The 14,920-nt window shown below is 39.2% G+C and overlaps 2 protein-coding genes across 2 annotated transcripts; one reads left to right on the top strand and one right to left on the bottom strand.

Annotated features, from left to right (window-relative positions):
• Window positions 1–268: 268 nt before the first annotated feature.
• On the bottom strand, window positions 269–11,540 carry LOC110044192 (eukaryotic initiation factor 4A-I-like). Its single transcript, XM_089293322.1, has 12 exons — window positions 11,473–11,540; window positions 11,137–11,209; window positions 10,930–11,009; window positions 10,741–10,793; window positions 8,227–8,366; window positions 7,061–7,229; window positions 5,895–6,004; window positions 4,434–4,577; window positions 4,036–4,173; window positions 2,134–2,223; window positions 1,471–1,550; window positions 269–902 (listed from the first exon to the last, which is right to left on the bottom strand). Exons 1-12 carry the CDS (start codon window positions 11,499–11,501, stop codon window positions 758–760), a joined length of 1,251 nt encoding a protein of 416 aa, XP_089149448.1. The 5' UTR covers window positions 11,502–11,540; the 3' UTR covers window positions 269–757.
• Window positions 11,541–11,634: 94 nt separating this feature from the next.
• Window positions 11,635–14,920, top strand: LOC110044209 (uncharacterized). The gene is made up of 2 exons (XM_089293338.1): window positions 11,635–12,632; window positions 13,899–14,920. The coding sequence occupies exons 1-2, from the start codon at window positions 12,441–12,443 to the stop codon at window positions 14,724–14,726; spliced, it is 1,020 nt and encodes a 339-aa protein (XP_089149464.1). The 5' UTR covers window positions 11,635–12,440; the 3' UTR covers window positions 14,727–14,920.

The raw sequence follows: 14,920 nt of genomic DNA, 5'->3' as shown, positions 1-14,920 counted from the left end.
GTTTACTTTTGGGTGGATGGGTGGGTGATTTTGAAAACAAAAAATGCCCTGCAAGCATACTTGTACCATAAAAAAGAAACGTGCACACGACCCATGGTGAAAAATATATCATGCATATACACGTGCCAAGAAAAAAAATATTCCTGGTGCATGAAAGGGTTTTAGAAAAAGAAAATTCTTGCCTGTACCAAATCAACAGCCACCCCTCAAAAGTCACATGGTCCGCTACTAAACCAATACGAACATAAGTATCCAAGAAGACAATTAGTAGTGTTTAAGAACATTGTTTTATTGACCAGGAGGGCACAACAGTGCCACCTAAGTACCTATGTTTAATGTCCGTCATACATAAAATATTAAGAGCCAATTTAGGTCAATATACAAAGCTGACGCCAAACACTAGCGATGACAGAAAAAAACAGCAGATGTCAAACCCCACTAAGCCAAATCTTTAAATACAAGTGTTCTTTTTTTTTTTTTCTATTTCCGTCTAAAACTAGTATATGCATGTCGGATTTGGTATCTGCAATCTCTTCCACGGTGAACAGGCACAAAAACAAACAAAAAATAACTGTCAATTTTCGTTTAAAACACGACATATTTTTTGACATATCCGGGGGGGTTTCACACCGCACTGGTCGGTACGATATGATGATCACTGATTTTTTTGTTTTGATACTTTTGCATTTTTTTTTTCTTCTTCGTTTTAGCAAAGCATTGTTATTGTATTTGGAAGCTGAATTAGTGATTAGACTTCTTAGATAAGATCGGCCACATTCATTGGCATTTCCTCGATCTGTGTGTTGTAGAATGTTTCAATGTCCTTTAATGTACGAACGTCGTCGTTGGTCACAAAGTTGATGGCCACGCCTTTACGACCAAACCGACCACCACGACCAATCCTGTAAATAGAAGAATTGAAAATGATTAGCAATGGCTCCCTGGGTTAAAAGATCTGAAATTAACTGGGGAAGGAAGTCACACAGGCAAGAAACGCAACAAGATGTATGCTCACTGCACCATGCCAATGTTTATTTTGTTCTTTCGCTAGTTTTTGACAATATATGCAGACAGCAAACAAAGAAAGTAAAGTAGACTAGACTAGACTAGACTAGAGTAGAGTAGAGTAGAGCAGAGCAGAGCAGAGCAGAGCAGAGCAGAGCAGAGCAGAGCAGAGCAGAGCAGAGCAGAGCAGAGCAGAGCAGAGCAGAGCAGAGCAGAGCAGAGCAGAGCAGAGCAGAGCAGAGCAGAGCAGAGCAGAGCAGAGCAGAGCAGAGCAGAGCAGAGCAGAGCAGAGCAGAGCAGAGCAGAGCAGAGCAGAGCAGAGCAGAGCAGAGCAGAGCAGAGCAGAGCAGAGCAGAGCAGAGCAGAGCAGAGCAGAGCAGAGCAGAGTAGAGTAGAGTAGAGTAGAGTAGAGTAGAGTAGAGTAGAGTAGCTTAACGCAAGGTTAAGTAACGCAAAGCAAATAACCTGTGAATGTAGTTCTCTCGATTTCCAGGCAGGTCATAGTTGATAACCAGTGAAACCTGTTGTACATCAATACCACGTGCCTGAGAAAGGAAGGAAACAAATAAAAATTAAATTATTTCTTCTACTTAAACTTCAGTCAAAGTAGAAAGCTCTATCCTTTCTGTCCAGTAACAGTTCCTATTCATTCCCTTATATAGCATGTGCTGTGATTTGTCCATTTTATGGGCTGTATTCCATAGTATAGCCTGCTCTTGAACTAATGTCGTACGAGTCGCACGGGTCGTACATACACTCTTTCAAGTCTCTCTAATGATATACAGTTCACCAACTGAACGACTCGTAAGCCATTGTTTCACGACCCGTACGACTCGTGCGAGTCGTACGGGTGCGGGTAGTACGTTTATGCAGTTCACCAACGGTACGACTCGGAAACCATTGTTTCACGACCCGTACGACTCGCCCGAGGCGTGCGAAAAGGAAGATGCCATATACGGGTCGTATCAGTTTGTGTATATTGGACAGCCCTGAGCTCTAAATAATGAACATCTCTTAATCATTTTGTTTCTTGGTCTATAGATAAAAGTCCTCAGTTTTTCCGGCCATTCTTGAAGGCCCACATACTGTGCTTTTGGGCCATACATATATTGACTATACAACACTTACCAACAAGTCTGTAGTGATAAGCACTCGACTGGAACCAGAACGGAATTCTTTCATGATCACGTCTCTTTCTTTCTGATCCATGTCACCATGCTACAATGTCAAAAAATTAAGTGAAAATTTCATCACGACACACTATGCCAATTCTTAGAAATAAATTCTCTCTGCTTGTGTCATCATTACATCAACAGCTCACACTTGTCCTGTGTTTCCATCGTGTTATAATATAAATCTACTCGCGTTCAATTACGACTGCCGTTCTCTGATTGGCTACGCTACTCACTATCTATTTAACAAATAGATTCCATGTTGCGGTGCGTCTGTTCAGTAATAGATCACAGATGACGTCAAAATGTGGTAAGAACAAAAAAGTGGCACACGAGGCGATAGCCGAGTGTGTCACTGATGTTCTTACCACATTTTGACGTCTTCTGTGATCTATTACTGAACAGACGCACCGCAACATGGAATCTATTTGTTTTATATAATAACGCAACAAACTACTACAGATAGAGCTTATTTCTTATTTCAAAATCTTTCAACATAACTCGAAAACCGCCCTTTGCCCACTTTGGCGAACACGAAAAAAGCCATTTGACGTAATCTGTTGTCTATACAAATTGAAGCAATCTCATTGGTTGCAACGCGTAGGAAAGAATTGTAATTGGTCCAGGAAAATCACGCCACTGTCAAACTTAATCTCGAGCGTCGCTTCTCGTGGAATGAAAACTTACAGCAAAAGCAGAGTTGAACTGCGAAATCTACAAATCTTAAAGAAATGCTGGATAAGTCAAGTTAGGTTTTGTCATCAGAGCAGCCCTGTGAGCCGAAAAGCTTCGATGTTGCCTCGAATATTGCAGGAGTTGAAAAACTGCGCTCGGAAAACTTGCGGTTGCGGTCAACCTGTAGGCCATTCGATTCTAGTTTTGAATGAAAGGAGCGTTAGTGATGGTGGAAATGTGTCCTCTGTGGTTGGTGATTCTCAAATCAGTTTGAAATAGTGTCGGAGACAGCTTTTAGCTGCGATACAGTTGGCCGTGAGCTGTAGTGAGCTATACTTTGCTCGCTGTTGCGCCCTGAAACGGACTGGAACATTCGCATCGGAAAGCAAGGTTATGTCTTTATTTTAACTGATTTTAAGAAGTGGTTTTGAAATGATGACGTCAATCGTGCGTCTGTCCTCTAATAGATCATAGGCGAGAACCAATCAAAATGCGAGAATTACTTGGATTATTATATAATCTGTGATAGATAGTGAGTAGCATAGCAGTGTGCCCTTGTTAACAAAATGAGGGCCGCTTCTTGGCGTTTCGAAATGTCTGTGAAGAGGATTTAAATAAAGTTTTGAACGACTAGTAGATTTATACTAAAACAATTAGATTATTTGCTCTCGATTTTTATGGGTGATAGTTGACTCGGGCTGCACCCTCGTCATCTGTCACGCGATTGAAATCTCGAGCTCATAATCTAATTGTTTAATAGAAACACAAGTAAAAGTTTGAGAGAAGAGAAATGCTGTGGGGACATGAGCCGTTAGGCGAGTATTTCCACAGCTTGGTCGTTGATAAGTCATTGACCACCGCTAATCATCAAAAAGGTAGCCTGCGTAGCAAGCGTTTCTGTGGGGTTCGGGAGCAAAGAATTACAGCGCGAAAAATGGAAAAATCCCGTTTCTCGGTCTTTCTTTGCTTCCAAACCCCACGGAAACGCTTGCTACGCAGGCTATAAAAAAGGTAATCAGTTAAATACTCATTGATTATCCATCGATTACTCATTGACGTCACTGATCATCAGTTAGAATGTCTGGTAAAGCTTGGTAATAAATATCTAATTCTGAGAACATGACTTTGAGGTCAAAGACTGATTCTATTCTATGGAAACCAAACTTGCACAGCTGTAACATACCATGGCAGAGATTGTGAAATCTTTTTCCCTCATCTTTAATGTCAGCCAGTCCACTTTCCTTCTGGTGTTCAGGAAAATTACAGCTTGGGTAATTGTAAGTGTCTCATACAAGTCACAGAGTGTTTCAAGTTTCCACTCCTAAAGAAATAAAGACTGAATTAGTTACATTACAACTTAGGTTATTGTTAATTGTAATTTTTATTAGCCTTATTTGCAGTGTTAGTTTTTATTATCATTTCAATGTTTCACAGTTGGTGTGATGTCCTCTGGATGTTGCCCATGTAAAAATATTTAGATCTAGATTTAGATTTAGAATCAAAACTGCTGATAAAGCAGGACACTTTTTCAGTGCAAAGTTTCATGGTGCAGAGTGCAATTAAAATGAATTGTTTACTTGCCTCTTTTTCCACCAGGACATAAAACTGCTTGATACCTTCTAGGGTCAACTCCTCTTTCTTAACTAAGATTCTAATTGGATTACGCATGAAGTTTGTGGTCACCTCCAACACATCAGTAGGCATTGTGGCGGAAAGCAAAATAACCTGAAAAGCACATACAAAATCAGAATCGCCATTGAACACTTCTGCTCACCCATGCCCACAACTACTAAAATAGTCAGCTCAAAAAGATGTAATAAGGTTGCAAATTTTTGTAACTTACAAAATTCATGGAACTTCAACAAATTAAAATATAAAAATTTCCTGTCCTCAGAGTGCAATAAAAAATTCGAAAGAGTAGAATATTTCCATTCAGCCTGAGCACAAGAAATTGTTTCATATTTTGATCGTGATTCCGAAGCAGGAAAACAATGTATATGGGTTATTGACCAAGTGTGAGGTCAAGATGGCTGGATATTGGCCAAGTTCATTTTTTGCGAGTTTATGGACCGAGACGGAGTCGAGGTCCATAAACTCGCAAAAAAAGAATGAGGCCAATATCCAGCCATCTTGAACGAACAAGCTTGGTCAATAAAGGATTTATGATATGGCTTTCGGGGAAATTTTTCTTGCGGGACACGGCAGGTAGTCCCAAGCGGGCAAGATAGCTCCATCTTGCCCGCTCGGGTAGCCAATCGCAGCGCAGGATTTGATTCATCTTGCCCGCTCACTGAGCTAGCCATATAATAATTTTGATTATACAGAAAAAGGTTATAGCACCCTATATATACATAACAGATAGCCTACACTGTATCCAGCTTGCCAAGGTTTTGTTTGGTGTCTTGCAAAGTGTTACATTTTTGTTGAATAACAAAAAGAGATAATTATCAGTTCTGAGAAGAGACCAGTTTTCAGAAAGTGAAGCTTGAAGAAAATTTTAAGCTTGAAGAACAGATAATGTCTAAGGACAAATATCCAAGCATATTTTTAATGTCAAACGGAGGATTTAAAAAAAAAAAAAAAAATGTAGAGGCTATTATATGTCTCTTATCCTTCAATTTTCATAACAAAAGTGATCCTGAAAATCGGGGATTATATAAACTATAGCCTCCATTTGGCACGGAAACGTGCTTGAACACGTACAGTTTTGAAAATTCCCCAGGTTTAGCTGGGAAATATTCAGTCACATGACGCATTAAGACCAATCACACACAAGCAAAAATACTTAATGGATTATATAACTTGGACATTCCCCAGTTTTAACTGGGATATAAGTTTTAACTGGTGTATATTCAGTCACAACAACACATTAGCTGAACCGTGTACAAGTAGAAAATGGTTAATGATGACGATTTCAGATAAACTTCACTAATTCGCTGCCATTACACATGTACAAGGTGGATCTCCAAAAACGTACATGCACAAATTTGCAATGTTTTAACTTCTTTGTGGTGCATAAGTGTTACAGCAACTCTGCCATACCTGCACATTAGTAGGTAATTTTGTGAAAATGTCGTAAATCTGATCCTTGAAACCTCTTGATAACATTTCATCAGCTTCGTCCAGCACAAACATTTTGATATTTTTGGTCACTGAAAAAATATTAAAATATCATTAATGAGCAAGCATAACAGGTGGCCCTATGCCCTACTGGGGGCTATAAGGAAGAATGATAATGATGATGATGAATAAGCAAGCTTCTGTAACATCATTTAACCAACTTTTTGTAGCTTGTACATAGACTAGAAACTCAAAACCAGGAAGTTTAAGGTTAACTCCTACTTTGCTAAACAAATTTAAGGAGCTTAGCTATGGTATTTTAGCTAAACAATTTGTTTAGTTTGGTTAGTTATGAGCCCTACACTTCAACCTTCAAAGGCCAAATTTTTTTAGACAAGGATTTTCCCCACACAATATGCATGGTCGGTATTTTCACAAAGCAACGTAGCCAAAAGAAACAGCTGGCCACTGAAAATTGTCCTAGCAACATTCTACAATGTCTAATCAATTTTACAATATTCCTGTACATGATGTCCAAGCAAATTACATTTTGGTACATTGGAAAAGTGGTTCTTTACAGGAGGTGGTTGCCTGCTAGAGGAGGTCAGTTGTACTGTATAGTCGGACTCAGGTTTCAATAGACAGCTACGTGTAGCAGGCAAGTGGATTGTACAGACACAGGGCTTGAAAAAAGTGCTGCCCAGTCATCTGGGACAAGTAGATTAAAGTAACTTTTAAGCAAGCAACTTTTCATTCTGACTTGCCCGACAGGTAAGAGCCCAGGCAAGTTGTCTCCGAACTAACAAAAACATCGTAAACTAAGACATACCCAGGCAAGGCAAGCAAAATATGATAGCTACTAACTTGTTCAAATGGGAAGCTGAGATTTAAATTTTTTCAAGTTCTGCAGACAATCTGGAATCTCAAATCAGGGTGTTTACATCAGGGGTTTCATTAATGTTTTCCGCAACAGGGCAACTGGTTTTCACATGCAGGCAAAACGTTTTGAACTGAACTTCTTTATAAGAAAACCTCTCCCCTAGATGGTCTACCAGGCGGCAAAACTCATCCTCACAGACGGTCAATTTGCCCGGTGCCTGACCCTTAATGATACCCCTGTTACAGCATACAGTCAAGTGAAAACTCACAGAGATAATTTCTACTGATCATGTCAAACACTCTGCCAGGAGTGCCCACAACAGTGTGGATTGGTTTTTCTTTGAAAGTAATGATGTCTTCAGAGACACTGGTTCCACCAATACAGGCATGGCACTTGGCATTCATGTAATCACCAAGAGCCATCAAAACCTTTTGAATCTAAACAACAAAACAACAGCACATTACAGCACATTAAAGAAACTTCAAATTACTGCATTCTATGGGCGAGGTTGATGGTATTTCTATTGAATCTGAATTCTGTAAGATTATACTTCCCTAACAAGATACTAGACTGTAAATGGTCAACTTCTTCCCCTCAGACAATGCACACAGCCAGAAAAAAATGTGTAAATCACACATTGCTTCTCGCATAAGCAAAATTGTCTCTCAATTTTTCTCACACTTCACCTCTTTTTGTGCATAGAGGAACTTATGAATTAAGACAAAGCATTTTCTCACACACAACTGGGGTCCCACACCCTACACACCAGCATCTGGACACCCACATGTGTGTTAAAAAAAAAACTGTTTTCTGCGTCATCCATACTTCAACCAGCACAAAACTAAACTATGCTACTCATAATGTAACCATATAATAAATTTAGACCTCTTGGTCTTGAAAAAAAAAACATATTTTTTCCCTCATCTGCAGCAATATTAGAATTGTTTTTAAATTATGATAGTGTACAGCATAACATAGTAACCTATTAACAGCCACCATCTTCTTGACATGAAATGCAATTTACGTAGCCATGGTTTTAGGTCAATCTCCGTGGTTCACCACAATAAAATGATTGAGTAATGCATTTCCTCTTAAAAATCTGATCTTGTGATTCCCTTGATAAAGTTAACACACATGCAAGACTGAAAAACAAATGGCATTTTGATCTCGCTGAGATAAGTTGCAAATTATCTCCGCAAGATCGAAACATTGTTTCTTTTAATCTCTACTTTTTATCCTAAAATCTGATTGTTATTTCCTTTACGTTTGTAATTTATGAAGTTGACAAATTTGTTTACTATTAAGCACTATTGGGCAGTGAAGGAAATAGCACTAAAGAAATTAAGTATTATTAATATTTATTATTATTATTATTATTATTATTATTATTATTAATTTAGTAATTGGCAAATTCATCTAGATGTATATATATACCTGCTGTGCTAATTCCCTGGTTGGAGCCAGCACAAGTGCTTGGCATCCCCTAAAAGTCACGTCAAGCTGTTCAAGGATTGCAATTGAGAATGTGGCGGTTTTCCCAGTACCTGACTGTGCTTGAGCAATGACGTCATAGCCTAAGGAAATACAGACTGTATAAGAACACAAACAACAGTCCACTATGGTGCAACCCTGACATAATTAACTCCAAGAAAATAAATATTAAAAAACTGGATCATTGGATAATGCAATTAAAGAGTTTCCATTGGCTTTGCCATCATAGTAAATGAGCAAATGTACCATGTTCTACAAATATGGTAAGCGTACACGTAATTTTTTGTGGGTTTTTTTATTTGTATTTTAGTTTTCTCTGGTTTGGGAACATTTTAATAAAACAATTTATTCCACACACACTTCTCAGATATGAGATGATTATAGCCAACATGGTGTTGCATGCCTCGTTGGTAATCTACCATCTCTTATCCAAAGTGTGCTTGTGGAATAATTGCTAATTAACTCACTGACTCCTGAAAGTTTTTAGTGTGTACCCAGCCGTGAATACCAGACAATTTGACAGCATTAAAAGTGCATTTTTTTGGTCACTTATGGGAAGCACAGACAATAGACCTTTTTAGCTTGAGCAGTTTGTTTTCCCATTAGAGACCATGTGATAATCTCTAGAGAATTGCTCTTTTATCCATCTAAAAATTGTTCATTCATATACATGCTACTATGTGAAAATGTGAAAGCAAGAATTCTCAATAGCATTATCACATGGTCTGAAATGGGGCAACAAACCACCCAAGCTAAAAAGGTTTTCAGCAAGAGGGCAATTGGTTTTCATAGGCAGGCAAAAAATTTTGAACTGAACTTATTTTCAAGAAAAAAGTTCCTCTAGATGCAGGGTCACCTCTTTTGCAGCCGTGGAATTTCACTGGCAGCCCGCACTTAGCGACAACCCTGTAGATGATCAAACCAGACAAGCAAAATCATCCTCATAGCTGGTCAATTTGACAGTCAACCAGCCCTTAGTGAAACCCCAGGGATAGTGTCCAAACTAACAAGTAATTTGGACAGTTCGATACACAGCATAATTAACAAGTAGTCTAGTTTATCCGAAAAAATTTGACACTTTTAAGAGCATTTTGAGCCTTATAATTAACAAGCAATACGACTACATCCTAGTCCAATAATTTAGAAAAAATTGTATGAAAGAGATTCTGGCAAAATTGGATGAGGCTGTACACTGATGCCAATTTGGCTGTCGGTAGAATTTAGACAAGCATGTAGTCCTTTTACATATACAACTGAGCACAAAATTATGCCTTACCCAATGTTTGAATATTTTTTAATTCAGAGGTATGTTTCTTCTTCTTTGCAGTATATGCTTTGTGAAATCAAACAGTCAAACAAACTGATTCGGGTTTTGTTAAGAGCCCGGCATCATCAAATTAACCAGCTGTGAGAACGATTTTGCCCAGCTGGTTTGGCCATCTAGCAGAAAGTTTTTCTTACGCAAAAGTTCAGTTCAAATAGTTTTGCCTGCTTGTGAAAACCAGTTACCCTCCAGGTGAAAACATAAATGAAACCCTCTGCTGATTGCCGTGGATGAAAACCAAGAGATAAAATAGAAGTTCCCCTTATATAACCCACTTGTCTGCCATCTTATATCCATTGGACATAGCAGTTGAATGATGTGAAACAACATTTTAGCTTCATTTACAACTGGAGATGTAATAAAAGAATTGCTACAGCTACTTGTTGATTATTGGAGAGGGAAAACTCATTTCCAATGAGTTTTAAATAGTAAGGTTGAAATATGTCCATTCGAAACATTTTTTTGGCTCTGTAATTTCCCAACCACAATCACAACATGAGGGCTTGGTTTAACTACAAGGAAAAGGGTCAGTTTGTCAAGGTATACTGTCTTTTAACAGCAAAAATGATCAACCGTTGAAACATCGTGGCTCCCTTTAGCAACTTTACCACTCTGTGTGACATGCAATAATACAATTCCTCTGAAAACCCGTGCCTTTAACTTTGTGATGCTTTACACATCCAAAGAGCTTAGCAATATTAAAGGTTTAGCACAATGATCATGTGAATGGGATTCCCTTGTTGCCTTGAATGTAATTCAATTACTGTCACCATAACATTTTTACAGTGGATTTCTTCATCAACTTATCACCAGTATTGACCAACAGATCTTTCCAGAAACATGATTGACTTCAGCTTATTTTGTATTTGCTTCTTGACATGTCGTCATTTCAGTACTGCCTCTCGCAATTACAGGCCCAAATAGTCAAGTTTTAGTTTAGAATTTTGGTGAATATTTTCTCAACCAGTTATCGTAAAACATCTGATCGAGAAGAGTCCCCATACAACTATCAAAACGTTCTACAAAAGGACAGTAGCCAGTGATCATCCACGAGTTCTTTATCACGGTTCTCATAAAATACCAGTCCGCGAGAGAAATTATACGTAGAGTGTTTAAAACGATTTGAAACAAACCTTTACAGCATGGAGCGATTGCTCGCTGTTGAATTGCGGATGGTTTCTCAAACCTACAATCGGAAAAAAAGTAAGCTTATAACTATTACGTATACGCCATATTAGATTCAATGGAAGTCTGCTTTGTTCAAAATTGAATGAATCATCAAGCAGTTGTCGACAAAGGTACCCGACAAAGTGTACACTCACCCGTAAGCATAAATGCCTCGGAGTAAATTTTCTTTCAAACCCATGCAATCGAAATTGTCAATAACTTCATTCCAGTCAGTCTAGAGTGAAAAAATAACGGCGTGACATCTTATTAGAAATTGATTACGAAATCTATTCAAAGTTCGGCACGCGAAGGGAAAATTTGCTGTTTTTTTTAAATTTAATTTGGTTAGACTTTGAACGAACCTCGATATCATCGTCTTCTTCGACTCCTGGTGCGCCATTTTGTTCCTCACGACCCCGTTCGGAGTCAGGTTTTCTAAACAAAGGACATCAAATGGCAAAAGAAAAGAATTAAAAGCCTTGCAACTAAGAAATACTCACTAGCGACTGAAACACGTGGTTCAAAATGGCGGATGGTACCGAAAAATCACACTTGAAGACACAATTTTCTCCGGTAATAATAGTCCCTGTACAAGGTTTGAAGGCGCAAGAAACAAGTTCAACTAAAGCTTATGATAATGTGCTATGCATGAGGATACTTTATACATCAAAATACGGTAAAAAAAGCGAAATACCGACCTTGTATCGCTAAAAGAATCGTAAGACATCTCGCACGAAGTAAGCAGCGGGAAAAGGAAGAAAAAGTGCTGAGAGCCGGTATATAGGGGGGGTCAAAGAATTGCAGCAACAGTACCCTATGACGTCACGTAACTTCCGGAAAACTCTTATTTTTGCCTGAAACCCTCGAGAGCATGTTGGAAACCTCTTTTTCCAGTTTTCAAGCAAGCGCTTTTCCTTTTCTCCGTCTTCTTCTTTTTCTTTTTTTTTCAGATGCATTTTATAGGTCTTCGTTAATCACTCGATAATTTGCTTTTTTAGAATTATAGACAGAATCTCTCAGACCAGACTATAAGCCCTGGCGCTTTGGCGATCAGCGACCAAAGTGTTTTCTCGTGCATTTCATCATGCAGGGGAAGGAAAAGGAAAAATAGGCGATCTAGCAACACGTAGACTGGGGTGACAGAAAATTTCTTTTCTGACGCGGGGGAAGAGGTAGGTGGAAGTGCGTGTCGAAGAACCGATCAAACCGGAGATACCTAATGTTGACCTTTTTTGGTGCAATCAATTTATCGCAGCGTAATTTTGTTTATAGATGAGTGTTCTGTTTCACGTGAAATTGTAGTGAAATCCCACATGCCAAGAAAATCGGTAGGCAATCGTAATCGCATCAAACAGAGACCAAAATTGGTTGAATGGTTTTCAACCGGAAGTCAAATGTTCTAATCGTGACCGGAAACTGCTAAGGAGTACAAGTCCTGATTAGGACTGATTTGGAATGTTTTATTTAGGCAATTCTAATTATCAGTGTATAAATGTTAAGAATTGTAAAGTTTCTCTTCAGTTTATTGCTTATCCAAAAGAAGAAAAAGAACTAGACTGCGATTCGGAACACATTCATCCTAAATTTATGAACAAGTGTTCATTGACTTCACATAGAAAAGAAATCAGGCCCGAGTTTTAAGAACAAGAGCAACTATCTTTACACAATGGAAATGCTTGGGAATGGGGACATTACACAATGGAAGTGCTTGGTTTTAAATACTGCTGTTGAAAAAGTATTTAGCGGACAGACAAAGTTATGGGAGGCAAAGGCAAACAAAGAAAGCAAAGAATTAACGAAGAGGATAATTCAAACAGACAGGCGGGAAAAGGATACCATTACAAAACGTAAACCAAAGGTGAGTCCGTGAAATTAATTAAACTAAAATTTTGAGGGTTTAGTTGTTGACCTGTTGGACATCTATCGGTCTGACTTCTACAATCGAGGCCATAACTATACGGCAGTTTGAGCCACTTTGTAGTTTTTGGATAAAAATAGCAATTTACTTCAGCACACTATTGGGTGTCGTGGGTCAAGACAGGTCTCACAAAACTCTCATAGTTCAATCATGTTCTGGGAGTGTGGAGGGAAACACCTTTGTGCAAAAACCCTTGTCCTAAACCCTTTTGGCCAAGGCTGGAGCCTGCTGATATGGGTATTTGCAGTGCCGTTTGAGCAAGACACCTCACTTCCACACTTTGCCTATTCAGGACTCCCTCCTCCACAGAGCCATCTGTCGAGCTGCCTTGACTTCATGTGTAGGCTTGAATTGTGTAGGCTGGAGAGCGAACACTTAGTCACGTATCTTGAAAAATTTTGGCCTGAGTGTTTAAATCGGTCTTAACCATAACAATTCTTGTTGGGCTTTTTGTTTTATTATTACCTCTTCAGTGTTAATTTTTTTTTCTTACCTTGGTAGATTTGAGTATGACTTTGTACATTACAAATCACGTTTTGTTCAATATACCGTGACGTAGCTTAGCCGGTTTGTTTTAGGCGTTAGGTTAGTCCGAAGCAGCGAGGAAAGCGGCATGAGAAAGAATAGGGGAAAGGGGGATCGGTGCATGCGAGAAGTCTTTCCCAACCAACCAAAACCTTGGTACAAGCTCCGTGAAAGTCCTTCAAACGTTGGACGAAGGACACATAAGGAATAATAATACTGGAAAGGTCAGATCTTTACATAGTGTAAAATGAGCGGCGGAGCCGAGGGCCTTTTCATCTTCTCTTTCCATCTTCCTTTTCAGCTTAGTCACCACCTCTTTCAAGGGTCGACCAGGCTTTTTGGGTATACGGTATACAAGAGGATTTTAAATCGGTATTTTGACGCCAAAACTGGGTCTTTTATGGATGCAAAGTATACCATGGGTATGAAGTATACCATGTTGTTCCAAATTTTGCTATTTCGCATGAATACGTGTCTGAGGAGAAATTATGATTACAATCGGTTTTTCTTTTCAGGTATATTGGTAGACCACTACCCCCATGGCCGACCCTGTCTTTCCCTTGCCCCCGTGGGCATTGAGACACACTTGCCCAAATTTGTTTATGAAAAGACTACAGTAAACCAAGTTTGTTCACTTAACTGACACCGGCTATCTTACAGAGATATATCTTTGTGTTTCAGCGGAAAGAAAAGAATGACGCTTCCTCAAATTTGGCCGGACAAGAAAGTGAACTGATTCAAGGAACAACTTGTAACAACGAAGTTGTGTCCAAGATTTTGACGTTCTTCAAAAGGACGATGTCCATCTGCAGCTTGGAGGCAGAGCTTAGATTTCGGGAGTATTCAGTCACCGTGAAGACCTGTGCTAAATCCGCAATGAAACTTGTACGATGTCGCCTCATTTTGGACGTAGAAAAGGGCAACATCAAGCTTAAAATTCACAAATCAGCCGCTGTTGCCGTCTTGGTACCCTGTGCAGTAACAAAGGCGGTCTCCGGCTTAAACACTGCCCTAAGTTGCATTCCACTCCAAAACCAGGCAATCGTCATTAAGGTGTTCACTGCTGTCTTAAAAATGTTCACATCTGGGAACAGTAGTGATGAGGTCACTACCGATGACGACGAGGTCGACGGTGACGTCACATCACAGAATGACGTCATCGTTCAGGGAATTTCGACGGAGGAAGTGTTGAATGAAACAAGCTTAACTGATCCGAGCAAACTGTTTTCCACACTCTTGGCGCTAGATGTTAAAATCATGTGCCCGACAGACGTGGTGGTGGAACTCAAGAGAAGGCAAATATTAGCTGGGTTGAGAAGGCAGACTGTGATCTTGGACGCTAAAGAAGGCTTGCAAATCGTTAAAAAGCCCAGCGCAATTTTGAGACGCCAAAAGATCGAGACAGCCGTAGAGGTTCTGGCTTCGTGGGCTTCTTCTCGCCCAGAGTTCAGCCTTTGGCAAAATATTATTGACGTGGTGAAATGTTTGCAGGTCGGGCACGAGCAATGAGAGGTTAGCCTGGATAAACAATATAAGCGCAACAACAAGGTTTTATTTATACTGTAAAGGTAACTAGCTAATTAAACAATATGTGTATTAAAAATACAGACAGTAGCTGGTCCCCGAAAAAGCTAAAAAAGCTAAACTAGTTGGGTGACCACCATTTATTGATTGAAAGTAAGTCAGTATAATCGAAACAAAGA

Source organism: Orbicella faveolata, unplaced genomic scaffold, assembly GCF_042242905.1.
Source record: "Orbicella faveolata isolate gen_17 unplaced genomic scaffold, um_ofav_v1 contig_25, whole genome shotgun sequence".
NCBI classification, from domain to species: domain Eukaryota; kingdom Metazoa; phylum Cnidaria; class Anthozoa; order Scleractinia; family Merulinidae; genus Orbicella; species Orbicella faveolata.
The sequence above is the reverse complement of the archived record's forward strand: the minus strand, read 5'-3'. Positions and strand labels throughout refer to the sequence as shown.